General features: G+C 42.6%; 1 protein-coding gene across 1 annotated transcript in view; it reads left to right on the plus strand.

Annotated features, from left to right (window-relative positions):
• Window positions 1-285: 285 nt before the first annotated feature.
• SRD5A2 (steroid-5-alpha-reductase, alpha polypeptide 2 (3-oxo-5 alpha-steroid delta 4-dehydrogenase alpha 2)) overlaps window positions 286-18,146 on the plus strand; it is a 32,039-nt gene continuing 14,178 nt past the window's right edge. Inside the window, exon 1 of the mRNA XM_014950809.1 lies at window positions 286-575. Within this exon, the coding sequence (XP_014806295.1) occupies window positions 292-575 (284 nt within the window). The 5' untranslated portion in view covers window positions 286-291. The remainder of the gene's footprint in view (window positions 576-18,146) is intronic.

Below are 18,146 nucleotides of genomic sequence, written 5' to 3' on the forward strand. Positions count from 1 at the left end.
CGGCCGCCCGTCACCCCCCGGGCCGCGCCTCAGCGGAGGGGCCGCCCGCCTGGCCGGCTGAGAGAGGGGCCGTATGGGGGCCCGGCGGGTCACAGCTCCCCTCGGGGCGGGCTGGGGCGCCTCGCCCGCCCCGGCGAGAGGGGCTGCGCCCTCTGTCGAGCCCGGGCGATGGGAGGCAGCGCGGCGGGGCGGGGTGACGGCCGCGGCTCTAATAAGGCCGGGGCTGGCGCCGGCCGAGGGCTGTCTGCCTCAGTGCCCCGCGCTGCCCGGCGCCCCCGCCCGCCCCCGAGCATGCAGTGCTTCCCCAGCCTGGTGCTGGCCCTCAGCTCGCTGCTGGGCGCCCTGGCGCTGCTGCAGCTCTCGCTGTACCTGCGGGTGCCGTCCCGCTACGGGAAGCACGAGGAGCGGCTGTGCCGGCCGCGGGGTCGGCTGCCGGCGCGCTGCGCCTGGTTCCTGCAGGAGCTGCCCTCCTTCCTGGTGCCCGCGCTGCTGCTGGCGCTGCGCAGCCCGCCCCGCCTCGAACCGCTCGGCTGCCGCCTCCTCTGCTGCCTCTTCTGCTGGCACTACTTCTACAGGTACCGCCGCCGGGCAGGGCTCCCGCAGCCCCCCGGTTCCCCCCCCACCTCGCCCCCGCCGCCCGGAGCCGCCCCGCTACCGGCGCTCCGGGGGCGAGCGGCGGCCGCGAAGAGCTGCGGCCTCCCCTCGGGAAAGGGGGGAAACGATAAACGCAGCGGGGCTGCGGGAACGGGCTCAGCCGGGGCCGGGTGGGCGACGGGGCTGGGGCAGGTCTTGGTGGCAGCATCGCTCCCTGCCGTGTCAGGCGCGGTCCTTCTGATGACCGCCCGCGGCAGGGCGCGGGAGCACCTTCATCCGCGCCCCCGGGCTTTGCTCGGAAGGTAGGGGAGCCCTGCCGGGTGGGCATCTCTCCCCCGTCCTGCCCGCCGGGGGAAGGAGCAGGTGGTACTCGGGTCCCTGAAGCAGGGGAGATGATGTATGCTTTGGACTGTAGCTTACAAAAATAGAACAGAACGAGTTTTCGCTAAGCGGGAGGAAAGTTTTGGCTGAAACTAATCCAAATAGATGTGAAGGAACACGCCAAGCGCTTGTTGAGGGCAGGAGAAGCGCAGCGCCGGGAGCAGCAGCGGCGGCCGCCGAAGCCGGCCGCGGGAACACGCGGAAGGATGGCCCGAATGCCAAAGCACGGCAGCGGTGAGGGAGCAAGGACTGAATGAGCCGCATTGCTGTGCAGTTCGCACAGGAAAAAAACAAAAGTCGCTGCAGCCTTTCTGTACCGCAGCACAAAACTTGGTTCTTCATGCTCAATTCGTCGTTTCCACTTCACTACCAAAGTAGGCGTTTTTGTTCTGTTTTGTTTCTCTTTTTAGAAACTTTGCCTTGTCAGATGTCAATGAATGCTGTAACTCTAGTGTTGTATTCACTGATCAGGAGCTCAGAGAAAAAGTAGAGTTTCGACCCGCTGTTGGTGATAACTTTGAAGTGGCATAGCTCTACAATTGTCACCTGGTTCTGCAGTCAGTGGGATTTGGTTCTGGAGTATATCAGCAGAATATATCTTCTGACATATTGAGCTGAGTGTGTTTTGTCTTCTGCTCCACTTCCATTTTTTATGGAGTTCTTTCGTGAGGAATTTTACTTTTGTTTCTCTGTTCATGGAAAAAACTGGCTTTTCAGAAATGGCAAGTGCATGTGACAGTGTTATGCCATTATGTAGTAAAAAGCTATGTAGCTTCTGAGGCAAAACATTTTCTGACTTGATTTGCCATTTTTTTACCCCAATTCCTATTTCTATTTCTTGTTTTGCTTAGAAAACTAGACATAAAAAACATTCATGTAGTAATTGATCAGAAATTACCATTTGCAACTCAACCAAAATCAGTATGTTGAAAATCCAGCTGCAATATCTCTACAGAGAATATAGGGGTAGAAACTCTAGGCTGTTTTAGATAAATTTAAAACAGAGAATGGTTCAAAGTGTTAGAACACTACGTTAGAGATATATTCATTATCACTAACATTGTCTTTTCTTTGCTGTACTGAGTCAGCTGGAGGACACTACCTATAACACATTTCACTTCCAGAAAGCTAAATGTACTAATTATATGTAGTTATACTAAATTTAATTTAATGCATTCTGCTATTCTCAATGATTTCTGATTGTTTCAGAAACACACAAATCAAAGTGCACCACTAAGACAGCTGAAAGAACTCCTACCCTTTCAGTATGCATATATCTTTTGAGTCAGTGGCTTCATTTTCAACATTACTGCTAGACTTGGGCATTGTGTTGTCATACATTTTATTCCTCAAATAATTCGGGGGTCTTCTCATCTGTGGCTGGAGTATAATTTTTCCCTTGTAAAAATAAAAGCCCTTATTTTAACCAGGTCTGTACAACAAACAGTTTTGTTTCTAATACTGCATGTTACTCCAGTATTATTCTTACAGCATGCAGCCTCTTCTCATGCAAGCTATTCTGAGATTCTGCCAAATCAATTAATATTTGCAATATTGTATTAAATATTAATGTTCTGTTCTTATGTAAAAGAGCAACAAAAATCACAAATTAGGAGTTTTTTTCTGGGTGTCACCCAGGCTATGGGGAGGGACAAGTTCTTTGAGGGATCCTTGGTAGAATGCCCAGTGACCACACGTTATAATTAGAGCTTTATTATTACATAAAAATGTTAACAATCATCATAACTTATTGTTATCTACGGTTTCTAGGAGTTAGCATAGCTTATTGTTACACAGAGTGTTTAGCAATTAGCATAGCTTACAGTTAGAGAGAATTTCTAATAATTTGCATAGCTTTCATATTATCTAGAATTTTTATTTACCTAGACTTTTTAGTCACCTGGACCATCTGCAGATCTGCTGAAATTCTTAATAATCAGCACATGATACAGTAATTGTAATCTAGACTCAGACTTTACCTAAAAGAACATGAGTTACTCACCCAGTCCTCAGAGGAAGAAGATGATGGCAGTGGAGGCATTCCTGGCCACTGGGGCATCACGGGGCGTGACGTCCAGCAGCAGTTCCCATCTAAGTCCACTTGCAGCTGCTGGATTTCATAGGCTCATGTGCTGTTGCGCTTCCCTGTTCAATAACGGTGCCACCACATCCTGGCAACAACGCTGGTGGGCAAACTGTCTTATCATCATATTGAAAAAGGGGTAGAAAGAATGAGGGGGGAGGAATACGTGATCCCCGCACTTACATATTATGGCTGTTTGCCTTATAAAACGGCATTGGTTATGCTAACTGTATTACCGGGGGTTAGGAGCAGGGGGTACTGGTCGCACTGCGTTAGGACATTTCATTGACATACAGTATTGGAAAAGAAGTTCAGTACTTTTATATAACAGCCAGGCTTTATCTTGATGGTTTTGTTTTTCAATTTATTATCTTTACTAGAAATAATCTCACAAGAATTTTAAATACTTTCCTGATTCAACTTGACTGCAAGTATAATGACTAAAACATACAACTGATCAATAATAAAATTACAGTTGCTTAATGGACGTATCCTACTGCAGTTTTCCTAAAATGTTGAAGTGACTAAAACTGTTCTACTTTTAATCATAAATATATTTTGTTAATCTATTCCTACTTTTGCCACTGATCGTCTGACATCTGTTTTTAAGAATTCCTTGATATTTGTATGAAACAGAAAAGTTTCTTTGTATATTGTTACATAATTTAGTGACTTCTTTCTCTCCCCAGGGAAGCCTTTATCATTCCTAATTTTGTGTCATCTATTACACCAAACATGCATGTGGAAAGGAAGTTTTGATTAGAAGTGTGGTCAGAAGGACAATGTAGTCTGTAATGGAGAAACATATTTTTTTTTTAAAGCACTGCTCTGCTAGTTATTCTGACTTCCTATGTGTCATGACCAGCTGTGCTGCTCCAGTAGCTTGTGTTTAACTGAAGCATGTATTTCAGAGTAACCTCGAGTCTTGATCTGAAGACCCCTGAAGATAGAGAATCCATCATTTTCTATGGGCACTCCATTGTTTTCTTTGGTAGTGTAGTCTTCTGAACACTTTCACTAGCACTTAAACAATGTGTTTAAAATGTCTTTCTTTAATTTGACTAGCCTCATTTTATTCCCAATGGTGCTTGCTATTTATCACTCTGTGCTAATTTAAAGTACTCCTTGGTATCCTTTGGTATTTTCTTACCATGCTATCACTTATACAGTAATCAGATCGTCTTTCAGTTTGCTTGTACAGAACTGTCAGGTCCTTCCTCTGCTCCAGTGTGATCCAGATAATATAGGAGCACATGTTCATATTTCTGATTAATTAGCTACTGCACATGATATGGTACTTATGATATGGTGCCAGCTACAGGGGAACAGACATTACCTGATCTGACGTAGAGGTAGAATGGTGGAGACACATGATACTTCATCCAGCATGAAGTTTGTTAGGGTAAAATTACCTTTTCATAAATTTAGGAACAGGTTTAAACCAGCAAAATTCATTTGTCCTGCTTTTGCACATGGTGTCAAGTAGCTGCAACACTTTTTATTTGATCTGAGGTATCCTAAACTAGATTTATCATGACACTGACCCACAGCTGATGGCCCTCAATGCAAGACATTTTTTTTCCCTCAGACAATATCTGTGTGTTTTTTTCCTCTCTTTTCCTACATACATTTTAAAATGAAGATAGCAGTGTTGGATGTAGAATACAATATCAGAGTTGTAGTAGTAGCATATGTAGAGACACCAACACCTTCCTATTCCCATATGCTACTGCCATGCTTACAGATCGGAAGAGTGCTTTTTGGTTTGGAGCCACACTAGGAAGCCCTGTGTTTCCAGGCTACTTTGAGCACCCTGGAACTATTGTAACCAAGGTTACAATCTACCACTCCTTAGGAATGGTTTGTGTTTGTATGGCTGCATTTCTTTAATTTTAAAGTAACTTTTCTGTGTGAGCTTAGTGCTCAGTAATGCTGTTATGCTCACATTAGTGTTCACCACTTGTCTAGAATTTGTATCCTATGCTAGCTTTATCAGTGGTAATTTGGTATTTATTACCAAGTCATTGGAGAATATGCTGGAGTGTTGTAAGGACACTCTAATCCTCTTCTGGAAACTCCCTGGGTTAGTGCTGATAGCTTTTCAGTGACAGGACTTTGTAGGACCTCTCTGCTTGCCCAGTGGAACCCCGTGAGCCAGGTCTGGCAAGTGATGTGCTCCCATCTAGCCTACCTGCTGAAAAAGAAGGGAGATGGTCATCGAGTACCAGCTGCTGGACAAAGAGCCATCCCTCCTCTAGCACAGTCTAATGCAAAGATTTGCTGCCCGAGAGGATGCCTGGGAGGTGGATGGAGCCAGATCTTTCCTGCTTCCTGCTTTGGCCCATGAGCAGCCCAACAGCCTGTGGTGAATTGAGACGGCAGCACGCTCTCCGTCTTTCTCTGCCACCACTAGGCAGCAGCCTCTCTCTTTGTGGCAAGCACAAGATGGTGTTTTCCCTGAGGCTTTCATGAAGGGCAGACTGCTGCTGCTGAGGGGAGGAAAGGGAAGGGAGGAATCTGCAATCCTATACCTGCATCTGTGTATGCTATCCTTAGTTAGCCAGCTCTTTATCTCTCAGTGTACACTTCATTACTGTAGCATGGTGTGAATTTAATCAAATCCAAATGCTCTATGGTGCTAAGGCAAACATTGAATTTATCACATCTGTTTTAGGTAAGCTCATAGTTTCTTTGCTTTCATAAGGTAGGGCCTGTGATGGTAGGGCCTCCAAAACTGATGGGGTGGGAAGGCAGAAAAAAGGAGGAAGCAAGTGAGAAAAGCACTGAATGTCAAGTCTGCTATCTGTGTATGCAGTCTCAGTGAAAAGCTGGCCATGAGCTGAAAATGATGAGTGGCATAAAATGTATGTACAGGAATAATTCCTGTGATAAATGACTTACAAAATATTTTGCTTTGAAATGTAGTTTGTAATACAGCCTTTCCTGCTAGAGGGGTGGTGCTGGTTAAGGAGTACAGTGAGAATGCCAGGTGAAGCTGTCAGGTGGCAAGGAGAAGCCTGTTTGAATCACAGAATGATCAAATACCAAGTTAGAAGGAATCACAGGGATCATCTGGTCCAACCTTTCTTGGCAAAAGCACGGTCCAGACAAGATGGCCCATCACCCTTTACCTGTGCTGGTAAAGACAGAGTTGAAGAAAGCGTTGAGAACCTCTGCTTCTTCAGCATTGTCAGCGACTAATTCACCTCTACTATTTAACAGCCAATATTTTCCTTCTGTTTGTGCTTGTTGTTTATGTACCTGAAGAACCCATTCTTGAAGTTTTTGACATCTCTGGACAATTTCAATTCAAGCTGAGCTTTTGCTTTTCTAACTGTATCTCTGCATGCCCTGGCGATGCCCTTGTAGTTCTCAATGGGTATTCATCTGCTTTTCACTCTTCTCTTTTGGTTTTGAGCGGTCTCAGAAGCTCACAGATAAGCCAAGGGGGTCTCTTGCTCTGCTCAGTTCCCTTACTTTTAAAAGGGATGAACTGTTTTTGCGCTTCCAGGAGACAGTTCTCAAAAAAACTCCCAGCACTTGCTTCCTCCTTTATCCTCCCTGTAAGCTTCCCGCAGAATTCCTCCCAGCTGAGCTCTGAGTGAGCTGAAGTTTGCTGTTCTAAAATCTAAAACGTTTGCCTTTGTACTAACCTTCAGCATGCTCAGCAGGATCCCAAACTCTGCAATATTGTGATCACTGCAAGGCTATCACTAACCGAGATACTACAAATCAAGATTCCTTGGTTTGTGAGTAGCAAGTCCAGCAGTGCCTCATTCCGGGTTGGCGCATCTAATATTTGTATGAAGAAGCAGTCCTCTATGCATTCCAGGAACTTGATGAAGACATGTGAACTGCTGCATTGTTCTTCCAACAAATGTCTGTGTAGTTCAAGTCACCCATAAGAACCAGACTCTGTTGACCCGAAGCTTGCTTTGTTGACCCACATAATGCTTCATTAGCCTTTTTCTCTGGTTTAGAGGTCAGTAGCAGATGCCTACTGTAAGATCCCCCTTGGAGATGACCCCTTTGATCTTGAGGCATTTGATAGAGCTTCCACAATTGCTGTAGTTGACTTCTATACATTCAATGTTCTCCTTAACATAGAGCATGACTCCTACTCTTCTTCCCTGCCTGTCTGTACGAAACAGCCTATAACCATCCACCGCACTCCTCCAGTCGTGTGAGTTGTCCCACTATGTTTCAGTTATTCCTATGATATCTTCACTTTCTGGGCACAGAGCTCCAGTTCTTCCTGTTTGTTCCCCAAGCTGCAGGCATTGGTATACATACACTTGAGGTGGTCCATCTTCTGGTTCTCATCTTAGGAGGCAGCTCAGGGATATTTGTCACTGCACTGGTTGGCCAGCTTATTCCCCAGTTGGCTGCAGTGGTGTGAGTGTTGCCACTGTGGACCCACCCCCTGACTCCTTCAGTTGAAAGCCCACCTCACCAAGTCGGCTGAGCCTGCTGCCAAAGGTTCCCTTGCCTCTTCTCGACAGGTGGATTCCATCTCTCTCTAACAGGCCATATTCATCAAAGAATGTCCCATTGTCATAAAAGCTAAAACCCTCACGACAGCACCAGCCACATAGCCAGGAGTTGATATGTATTATCCATCCATTTCTGGCTGCTCCCTTTCCTCTAACTGGTAAAATGGAAGAAAAGGTAACTGAGGCACCAATACTTTCTGCTTGCACTCCCAGGGCTTTGTAGTCTTCCTTCATTCTGCCTAGGTTCTGGCTTGTGGTGTCATTCGTACCCATATGAAAGAGTTTGTTGTATTTCCATTTTGCAGTCCAGCTTCAAAACCGGAAACAATAAGGGAAACAACATATAAGATTATGAAAGGAAGCCATTGCAATGAAATTCCATATAAACCATAATGCTGCGTTTCTCTTAGAATTGAGAAAGACAGAGTGGCAGGGGAGCAGAGGAGATGCCACCATGAACAGTGGCAGGGAGGAAGGCCTTGTCTCACTGATCTACAAAGCTAATCCTGAAGATACTTGTGTAAAAGACAGGATGCTGCGTTTGCCCCGGCTCTGCTGCCCATAGGAGCTGAGGCACCAGCAATTCAAAGAGGCATTCTGGTTTCAAATAGCACCAAGAGTTACATTTGGTTACTTATTTTCTTCTCTTGCAACTTTGTTTCCAATCAAACCCATAATATTTTACTCTGTTAGTATATTAAAAAAAAAATATTGCTGTTTTCATTTTTGAAGTGCACCCAGGTGAATCCAACAGACATTTAGTAGACTGCTCTTTCAGACACAGCTGAATCCCTGAAACCCTTTGCAGGTGATGCATTTGGTGTGCCTGTACTTGGTTTTCTACAAATTGTCGTCTTTCTACAAAGATGAGCGAAAGCAGGCTTTCATGGCAAAAGAGTGGGAAATGGGGAGAAAATGAAAATAATACCCCTGCATAAGTTTTTACACTTCTTTTGGTCAGTTCCCCTCTCTCCAAAATAAGTTGGGGGCAGAAAGAAAGAGACTCTCCCTCTCCCCAGGCTCTGCAGAGTGTGGCTCATGCAGTCCCTTTTTAAGCCCATCTGTAGTGCCTGGTTTATTGGGTGGGTGCACCATTTACCTGGACATGCTGGTCATTTTTTTCATGTAGGTGTGCCTACTTGTGATCAGTAAGAAAAGCAGCTCAGGCCTCCAGAGAAATGCAGATGGATCCAGGCCCCAAATGAGTAAGTCTTTTATAAATTAATTTGCTCATAATTTTTAGAGGTATTTTGTATTAGTTCATAAGGAGTTTTAGTTATGTTTTTTGGAAAATGAAGTGGATAAACAGAGAGATTAGATTAAGTTTGGAGTATATCTATATATTTTTAAGTGGTATTCTCCTTGCTAATAGTGAAAGTGATCAGACCATATAATAACCACCAGATTCAATCCAAAGATTAATTCCTTTTCCCCATAGAAATAGTTATTTTATCCTTTTGTCTTAGGAAATCACCATCATCAAGTGTCAATAACTAAAGACATTCTTATTATTGGCCTCATGAAACATCTATTGTTAATACACAACATACAGTATTTGACAAGTAACAAATCCTATTCTCTGTTTTGCTTCACCTCGATGCTTTGCAATAGACCCTAACCAGATTTCTTTTGGCCTTCACCAGCTACATAGTAATACATTTGCATCCTCTCTCCTGCTCTTTGGGCTTACCAGTAACTCTAGATCTGGTAGTGATATCCCTAACAGAGCCTGGCCATTCGCTCTGCCTCTTTCACACATTCCTTCCTCCCCAATCAACGAGTTTACCTTTTTGAGTTTACTTTTTTATGATTCATCCTAGTGAATTTCAGTAATGCTAATAGATAATTTATTCTCTTCAGTGAAAATGCTAGATTCATCGCTCTTTTTATGCAGGTTCCTCAGATTAATGTATGAAGAGTCAACAAAAATATCTCTGTATGCTTTGCCACAGAAATGTAAAACGTTCATGTATCCAATGCTGGTATGGAGTTTGCTTCTTTGCAGCCTCATCTAGTATTATTTAATACCTTCCTAATTAGGCTCTCAGAACAGAATACTAGCTGATAGCCTTCCTAACTATTAGCACAAATAATCCTATTCACAATAATCCTAATTGCAAACATTCCTTTCCCACTGGAAAGTGGGCTAACATTACAGAAACCTATAGTTTTTGCCCAGCCCAAAGTATACCCACAAATTTTTAACTTTTATCCCTTGGCCTGGAAGAATTTCTGCAGAGGTAACTTTTATCTTTCTTCACTTCTTTACAAGACAACTATAACACTAGCTAACACTATATTTCTGATGCCAATTTATTTGTGCTATTTTGTCGTTACCAGGCAGCTTTACAACCCTTTATGGTTTTGTATTTGCACTCCAGGTTTTCTTCCCAGATAGGCATTATTGTGTGCCATGCTCCTTGCTCTCCATTCTCCATCGTATCCACCACTCCTACTGTGCCACCTAAGGCTGTAATTCCCTAATCTGGTTATTGAAGAATGTTTTGTATACTTGTGTGCTGCATGGTATTATAATTTACGATTCCAGACAGCATTTGTTTTCTTGGAGTCAGTCCACTGGCCTGAGCTCCATACACGGAATGACTGTTCTGTCCTCCAGAAGGAAAGGGAAGCACAGTACATACAGACCAGGTCACAGGAGTTTGTTGTCTTCATTCCATCTCTGCTACCTGGACCGGGACCTGGAGCTCAGTTAAGAATAAAAAATTATGAAATAACTATAGGAATATGATTACAAATAAATGTCCATTCCATACACTGCTCCTGTTTCCTTTGGTGTAAGTTATATTCTTGGTATCTCCTTCAAAATTAAAGGAATTTTGGTCAAGAAGAATTAGGATAAAGAAATACTTTCAAATTATAAATCAAGAAACTGTCCTTCAGTTGCACACCTTGCAGTGTCCTTCTCTTCCTCTAGATGCTGATTAAATGTGACAGGTGAATTGATAAGTAGGGTGGTCTTTACTGAATTTGGCAAAATAATTAAATTCATGTGCATCTACACACGTTTGAACATAAGAGCTGTGTTAATCTTTGCTGACCACTCAGCTTACATTGTAATTATTTTTGGAACATCTTATAGATATGAAAGTAGCAACGAAGTTATTTCATTAAAAAAATTAATACTTAAACTGGGTTAGAATATTTGGTGCAGGAAGATGGGGAATGTCAACTGATAAGAAGAAAAATTTATATATATTTCTATAAATCCAAATTCATTTTAAGACCCAGCTAAATTCTGTCTAGCTGTGAAGATTTGAAACATTATTTGCTACCATATCAATACCTAAGGATGGGCAGAAAGTTTCACCATTCCTAGAAAGGCACATCAAAATGTGACTTGCAATAATTATGAAAAAAGCTCACATTTGAAGAAAGTTGGTTTTGACCACCTCTTCCTAATTACTCTTTATAACCATGTAGTAGAGTAGCAATACCCAGTCAACTTTTGCCATGTATAAGATACTGTTTTGCTTTAAACTATGCTACAGTTCATCAACTTAATCCATCACTGTCCATATCGGGAGACTGCTTCCCAGAAACATCTTTGGAAAATGTCACTGTATCAAGGTTATCTGCAAAGAGATGTGTTGTCCCGCAGAGAAAGAGCGTTTTCCTATCAGATATATTAAGGAACAGATCAGTTTCCAGGCAAGACTCTGCTGGAGCAGATCCTGGGGCACAGTGAGGACATGCAGCACTTTGACATACTGCAAAGATGGGCTGGGCAGCTTTCCTAGAAGGCCAAATCCCCTGGAGCTAGGTCTTCATGTCATCACTTAGTGTGGGGCAGGAAGGCTAGAGAGAGTTCTGAATAAGCTATCTGGGCTATTCAAAGCAGTCTAGTCACATTAGGGTGATCTCCTGCTAGAGATGCATGTGGAAATACTTCTGGGCAGTGTTGTCCTAAGCAAACCTTCCAGTGACTCCTGTCACACATCTGGGGCAGGACAATGCATGTGCATCTCGAAAACTTTTGCCGCTCCTGACAACAATGAAAGAGGGTGGGGGGGAAATGTTGTATTTACATTATGGTATTGAGTTCTTTCTGTTTATTTGTTTTTCCTTAGAACCTTTCTTTTTTAAAAAAAGAATCATTAAAGCGTTCATGTTTTCAAACTTGGCCTGGATTAAGGTTACTAAAATGTAGAGATGTGTCTCTGGCTGTTCCCAGGAAAGCAATTTAAACTTGGCTGAGTTCTTTCTGAGAAATGCTTTTGTGTCTGTTCAAACATAGAGTTTGTCAGCTAACATCTTCAGAGTCTACCCAGGCAGAGCAATTCCTCTGGCTCATCTGAGGCTTCAAGCAGAACCACAGTGTGTGAGCCTGCCATCCAGCCAAGTATTGTCCAGGCCTGCAGTGTACGGGCAGAGCAGGACTTTTCGTGCATTTCCTTCTGGTGGGGTACTCAACACAGAAGAAGCGGTCTGACTAGGTGGAGTTCTGGCAGAATGGATTTGGAAAATACAGGTTGTCTTGAATGCAGAGAAATAAAAGACACTGTGAAATTTGCTAGAAGGAGGGAAGAGATAAAAAGGTCAGGTGAAAGAGAGTAGTATACGAAGGAATAAGAAAGACCATTATTAAAACAGATAGGGCAGAAGGTGTGGCAGGAGCGAGAAGAAATGGAAAAGGAGATAATGTGAGAGGGCAAGTATCCAGGTATCAAGAGATACTTTAATACTAACACTTTCTTTGTGTTGAATGTTTTGCTTAGCAATTTTCAGTGTTAGGAAGTTTTTTGACACATTTTGGGAGAGAGCAAAAGATGACTATGACTCAGACTCAGCCCGTGGGAGAGGTTTTCCTTAGAAAACAAAGAGGACATTAAGTCCTCTGATCATTTTAACGTGAGCACAAACTCAGAACCTGACCTGGCCATTTCAAATTCCGTTCCTCTCTATGTCCTTCCTGTGTTTATGTACTGCCACAGATGCTATGAAGTCATACAGTTTCAGAAGAAATTTGGATTACTACCTTTCGAAATATAAGACATTTCAACCAATGTCCTTCAAAACATAAGCCTAAGGATTTGGAAAGTATAATTTTCAGCTTTAACGTTTTTTACCATTTTGGAAATGTATGCAGTGTTTCTGGCCATTTCAGTTCTGAAGAAGACTTTCCCAACACACAACAGGTCTAAACTACAGCAGAGGTTTATTGCTGAATCTTTCGGTTGCTTAGAGCATTTCTTTGCATAGTAACAAATAAGGAAGAAGATGACTTGATGGTTGGCTCGATCATCTGAAAGGTCCCTTCCAACCTAGACAATTCTATGACCCAGTGCTGCACTTCTGAACTCTATGGACTGTGGTTAAACAGTCAAAAATCTTTCTACCAGTACTCTGCTGCATGATGAAAGAAGCACTCCCAGCGGAGTCAGGACTTAGACCTGGTTTTGACAGGAATGTTTGTAAAACAGAGCTAGAGAGAAATGGCTTTAGTTTACAACCTTAGTTTTCTCACAGATTTTTTTTTTTTATTTTTTTTTTTTTTAATAGAGCTTTCTGCTTCAGCTTCATAGGAGTGAGACTTTGGTTTTTTTTAATAGGATGAGGACAGTTCTGAGTACTCAAATATTCAGTTTTCACCACATAAAACTACAATTACTATCAAGATGACCTTTATTGAAACATGTTAAGACAGTAATCCCAGCTGCAGAGAAAGTCTTCTTTGTATCAATGTTTGTCCATATCTCAACCATTACGAACAAAATAATATGGAAAAAGACAGATGTCTAAGAGCTTAAAGAATGCAAGTAGTAGTACCTCATACCTCTCTACCCCTCCTAATTTTAGGAAGTAGCATTATCAGTTACAGCAGACATGGTAAAAATTAAACCCTCATCTTCAAAGTGAGCAGTAAGGCGATTTTAAGCCATAACGATAAAATTTGCAGGTAACATTTTTGGCATTATCAACACACTTACATGAGATGAAATACTGCTCCTTCTACTGCTGCACGCAGAATCTAGGGGTTCCAACTTTGAAATTAGTTCTTCCAGCTGTGTAATGAGATCTTGCTGGGTTGAGGCATCCAGTTGAGACTTCAAGTGCTCCAGCTTGTCGAGAGGCAAATTTTTTCTTGCCTAGGAGTACACAGTGAAACAGAAACATTATTTCTAATGCACATGCGAAAAGCAAAAGGTACCATATACACAGGCTACTTTTCATCCTAGAAGTATAATGTTTAAAGGACTTTTTAAGAACTCCAAGAATATGGATCTCAGAAACCTATGGAATTTAATGGAAGAGGGGGACAGGAAGCACAATGAAGTTGCATTGCACATTTACAAAGAGGTATTTACTTACTCTGCAAGACACAATTGAGTTTTGGAAGAGACAACAGACCCTGGCAGCCAGTGTCCAGAACCCTCTTCTTATCAGACGCTCTATGCTTGTAGTTCTCAATGGGTATTCATCTGCTTTTCACTCTTCTCTTTTGGTTTTGAGCGGTCTCAGAAGCTCACAGATAAGCCAAGGGGGTCTCTTGCTCTGCTCAGTTCCCTTACTTTTAAAAGGGATGAACTGTTTTTGCGCTTCCAGGAGACAGTTCTCAAAAAAACTCCCAGCACTTGCTTCCTCCTTTATCCTCCCTGTAAGCTTCCCGCAGAATTCCTCCCAGCTGAGCTCTGAGTGAGCTGAAGTTTGCTGTTCTAAAATCTAAAACGTTTGCCTTTGTACTAACCTTCAGCATGCTCAGCAGGATCCCAAACTCTGCAATATTGTGATCACTGCAAGGCTATCACTAACCGAGATACTACAAATCAAGATTCCTTGGTTTGTGAGTAGCAAGTCCAGCAGTGCCTCATTCCGGGTTGGCGCATCTAATATTTGTATGAAGAAGCAGTCCTCTATGCATTCCAGGAACTTGATGAAGACATGTGAACTGCTGCATTGTTCTTCCAACAAATGTCTGTGTAGTTCAAGTCACCCATAAGAACCAGACTCTGTTGACCCGAAGCTTGCTTTGTTGACCCACATAATGCTTCATTAGCCTTTTTCTCTGGTTTAGAGGTCAGTAGCAGATGCCTACTGTAAGATCCCCCTTGGAGATGACCCCTTTGATCTTGAGGCATTTGATAGAGCTTCCACAATTGCTGTAGTTGACTTCTATACATTCAACACTGCAAGGCTATCACTAACCGAGATACTACAAATCAAGATTCCTTGGTTTGTGAGTAGCAAGTCCAGCAGTGCCTCATTCCGGGTTGGCGCATCTAATATTTGTATGAAGAAGCAGTCCTCTATGCATTCCAGGAACTTGATGAAGACATGTGAACTGCTGCATTGTTCTTCCAACAAATGTCTGTGTAGTTCAAGTCACCCATAAGAACCAGACTCTGTTGACCCGAAGCTTGCTTTGTTGACCCACATAATGCTTCATTAGCCTTTTTCTCTGGTTTAGAGGTCAGTAGCAGATGCCTACTGTAAGATCCCCCTTGGAGATGACCCCTTTGATCTTGAGGCATTTGATAGAGCTTCCACAATTGCTGTAGTTGACTTCTATACATTCAATGTTCTCCTTAACATAGAGCATGACTCCTACTCTTCTTCCCTGCCTGTCTGTACGAAACAGCCTATAACCATCCACCGCACTCCTCCAGTCGTGTGAGTTGTCCCACTATGTTTCAGTTATTCCTATGATATCTTCACTTTCTGGGCACAGAGCTCCAGTTCTTCCTGTTTGTTCCCCAAGCTGCAGGCATTGGTATACATACACTTGAGGTGGTCCATCTTCTGGTTCTCATCTTAGGAGGCAGCTCAGGGATATTTGTCACTGCACTGGTTGGCCAGCTTATTCCCCAGTTGGCTGCAGTGGTGTGAGTGTTGCCACTGTGGACCCACCCCCTGACTCCTTCAGTTGAAAGCCCACCTCACCAAGTCGGCTGAGCCTGCTGCCAAAGGTTCCCTTGCCTCTTCTCGACAGGTGGATTCCATCTCTCTCTAACAGGCCATATTCATCAAAGAATGTCCCATTGTCATAAAAGCTAAAACCCTCACGACAGCACCAGCCACATAGCCAGGAGTTGATATGTATTATCCATCCATTTCTGGCTGCTCCCTTTCCTCTAACTGGTAAAATGGAAGAAAAGGTAACTGAGGCACCAATACTTTCTGCTTGCACTCCCAGGGCTTTGTAGTCTTCCTTCATTCTGCCTAGGTTCTGGCTTGTGGTGTCATTCGTACCCATATGAAAGAGTTTGTTGTATTTCCATTTTGCAGTCCAGCTTCAAAACCGGAAACAATAAGGGAAACAACATATAAGATTATGAAAGGAAGCCATTGCAATGAAATTCCATATAAACCATAATGCTGCGTTTCTCTTAGAATTGAGAAAGACAGAGTGGCAGGGGAGCAGAGGAGATGCCACCATGAACAGTGGCAGGGAGGAAGGCCTTGTCTCACTGATCTACAAAGCTAATCCTGAAGATACTTGTGTAAAAGACAGGATGCTGCGTTTGCCCCGGCTCTGCTGCCCATAGGAGCTGAGGCACCAGCAATTCAAAGAGGCATTCTGGTTTCAAATAGCACCAAGAGTTACATTTGGTTACTTATTTTCTTCTCTTGCAACTTTGTTTCCAATCAAACCCATAATATTTTACTCTGTTAGTATATTAAAAAAAAAATATTGCTGTTTTCATTTTTGAAGTGCACCCAGGTGAATCCAACAGACATTTAGTAGACTGCTCTTTCAGACACAGCTGAATCCCTGAAACCCTTTGCAGGTGATGCATTTGGTGTGCCTGTACTTGGTTTTCTACAAATTGTCGTCTTTCTACAAAGATGAGCGAAAGCAGGCTTTCATGGCAAAAGAGTGGGAAATGGGGAGAAAATGAAAATAATACCCCTGCATAAGTTTTTACACTTCTTTTGGTCAGTTCCCCTCTCTCCAAAATAAGTTGGGGGCAGAAAGAAAGAGACTCTCCCTCTCCCCAGGCTCTGCAGAGTGTGGCTCATGCAGTCCCTTTTTAAGCCCATCTGTAGTGCCTGGTTTATTGGGTGGGTGCACCATTTACCTGGACATGCTGGTCATTTTTTTCATGTAGGTGTGCCTACTTGTGATCAGTAAGAAAAGCAGCTCAGGCCTCCAGAGAAATGCAGATGGATCCAGGCCCCAAATGAGTAAGTCTTTTATAAATTAATTTGCTCATAATTTTTAGAGGTATTTTGTATTAGTTCATAAGGAGTTTTAGTTATGTTTTTTGGAAAATGAAGTGGATAAACAGAGAGATTAGATTAAGTTTGGAGTATATCTATATATTTTTAAGTGGTATTCTCCTTGCTAATAGTGAAAGTGATCAGACCATATAATAACCACCAGATTCAATCCAAAGATTAATTCCTTTTCCCCATAGAAATAGTTATTTTATCCTTTTGTCTTAGGAAATCACCATCATCAAGTGTCAATAACTAAAGACATTCTTATTATTGGCCTCATGAAACATCTATTGTTAATACACAACATACAGTATTTGACAAGTAACAAATCCTATTCTCTGTTTTGCTTCACCTCGATGCTTTGCAATAGACCCTAACCAGATTTCTTTTGGCCTTCACCAGCTACATAGTAATACATTTGCATCCTCTCTCCTGCTCTTTGGGCTTACCAGTAACTCTAGATCTGGTAGTGATATCCCTAACAGAGCCTGGCCATTCGCTCTGCCTCTTTCACACATTCCTTCCTCCCCAATCAACGAGTTTACCTTTTTGAGTTTACTTTTTTATGATTCATCCTAGTGAATTTCAGTAATGCTAATAGATAATTTATTCTCTTCAGTGAAAATGCTAGATTCATCGCTCTTTTTATGCAGGTTCCTCAGATTAATGTATGAAGAGTCAACAAAAATATCTCTGTATGCTTTGCCACAGAAATGTAAAACGTTCATGTATCCAATGCTGGTATGGAGTTTGCTTCTTTGCAGCCTCATCTAGTATTATTTAATACCTTCCTAATTAGGCTCTCAGAACAGAATACTAGCTGATAGCCTTCCTAACTATTAGCACAAATAATCCTATTCACAATAATCCTAATTGCAAACATTCCTTTCCCACTGGAAAGTGGGCTAACATTACAGAAACCTATAGTTTTTGCCCAGCCCAAAGTATACCCACAAATTTTTAACTTTTATCCCTTGGCCTGGAAGAATTTCTGCAGAGGTAACTTTTATCTTTCTTCACTTCTTTACAAGACAACTATAACACTAGCTAACACTATATTTCTGATGCCAATTTATTTGTGCTATTTTGTCGTTACCAGGCAGCTTTACAACCCTTTATGGTTTTGTATTTGCACTCCAGGTTTTCTTCCCAGATAGGCATTATTGTGTGCCATGCTCCTTGCTCTCCATTCTCCATCGTATCCACCACTCCTACTGTGCCACCTAAGGCTGTAATTCCCTAATCTGGTTATTGAAGAATGTTTTGTATACTTGTGTGCTGCATGGTATTATAATTTACGATTCCAGACAGCATTTGTTTTCTTGGAGTCAGTCCACTGGCCTGAGCTCCATACACGGAATGACTGTTCTGTCCTCCAGAAGGAAAGGGAAGCACAGTACATACAGACCAGG

The sequence above is a fragment of the Calidris pugnax genome, unplaced genomic scaffold (genome assembly GCF_001431845.1).
Source record: "Calidris pugnax isolate Ruff unplaced genomic scaffold, ASM143184v1 scaffold24, whole genome shotgun sequence".
NCBI lineage: Eukaryota > Metazoa > Chordata > Aves > Charadriiformes > Scolopacidae > Calidris > Calidris pugnax.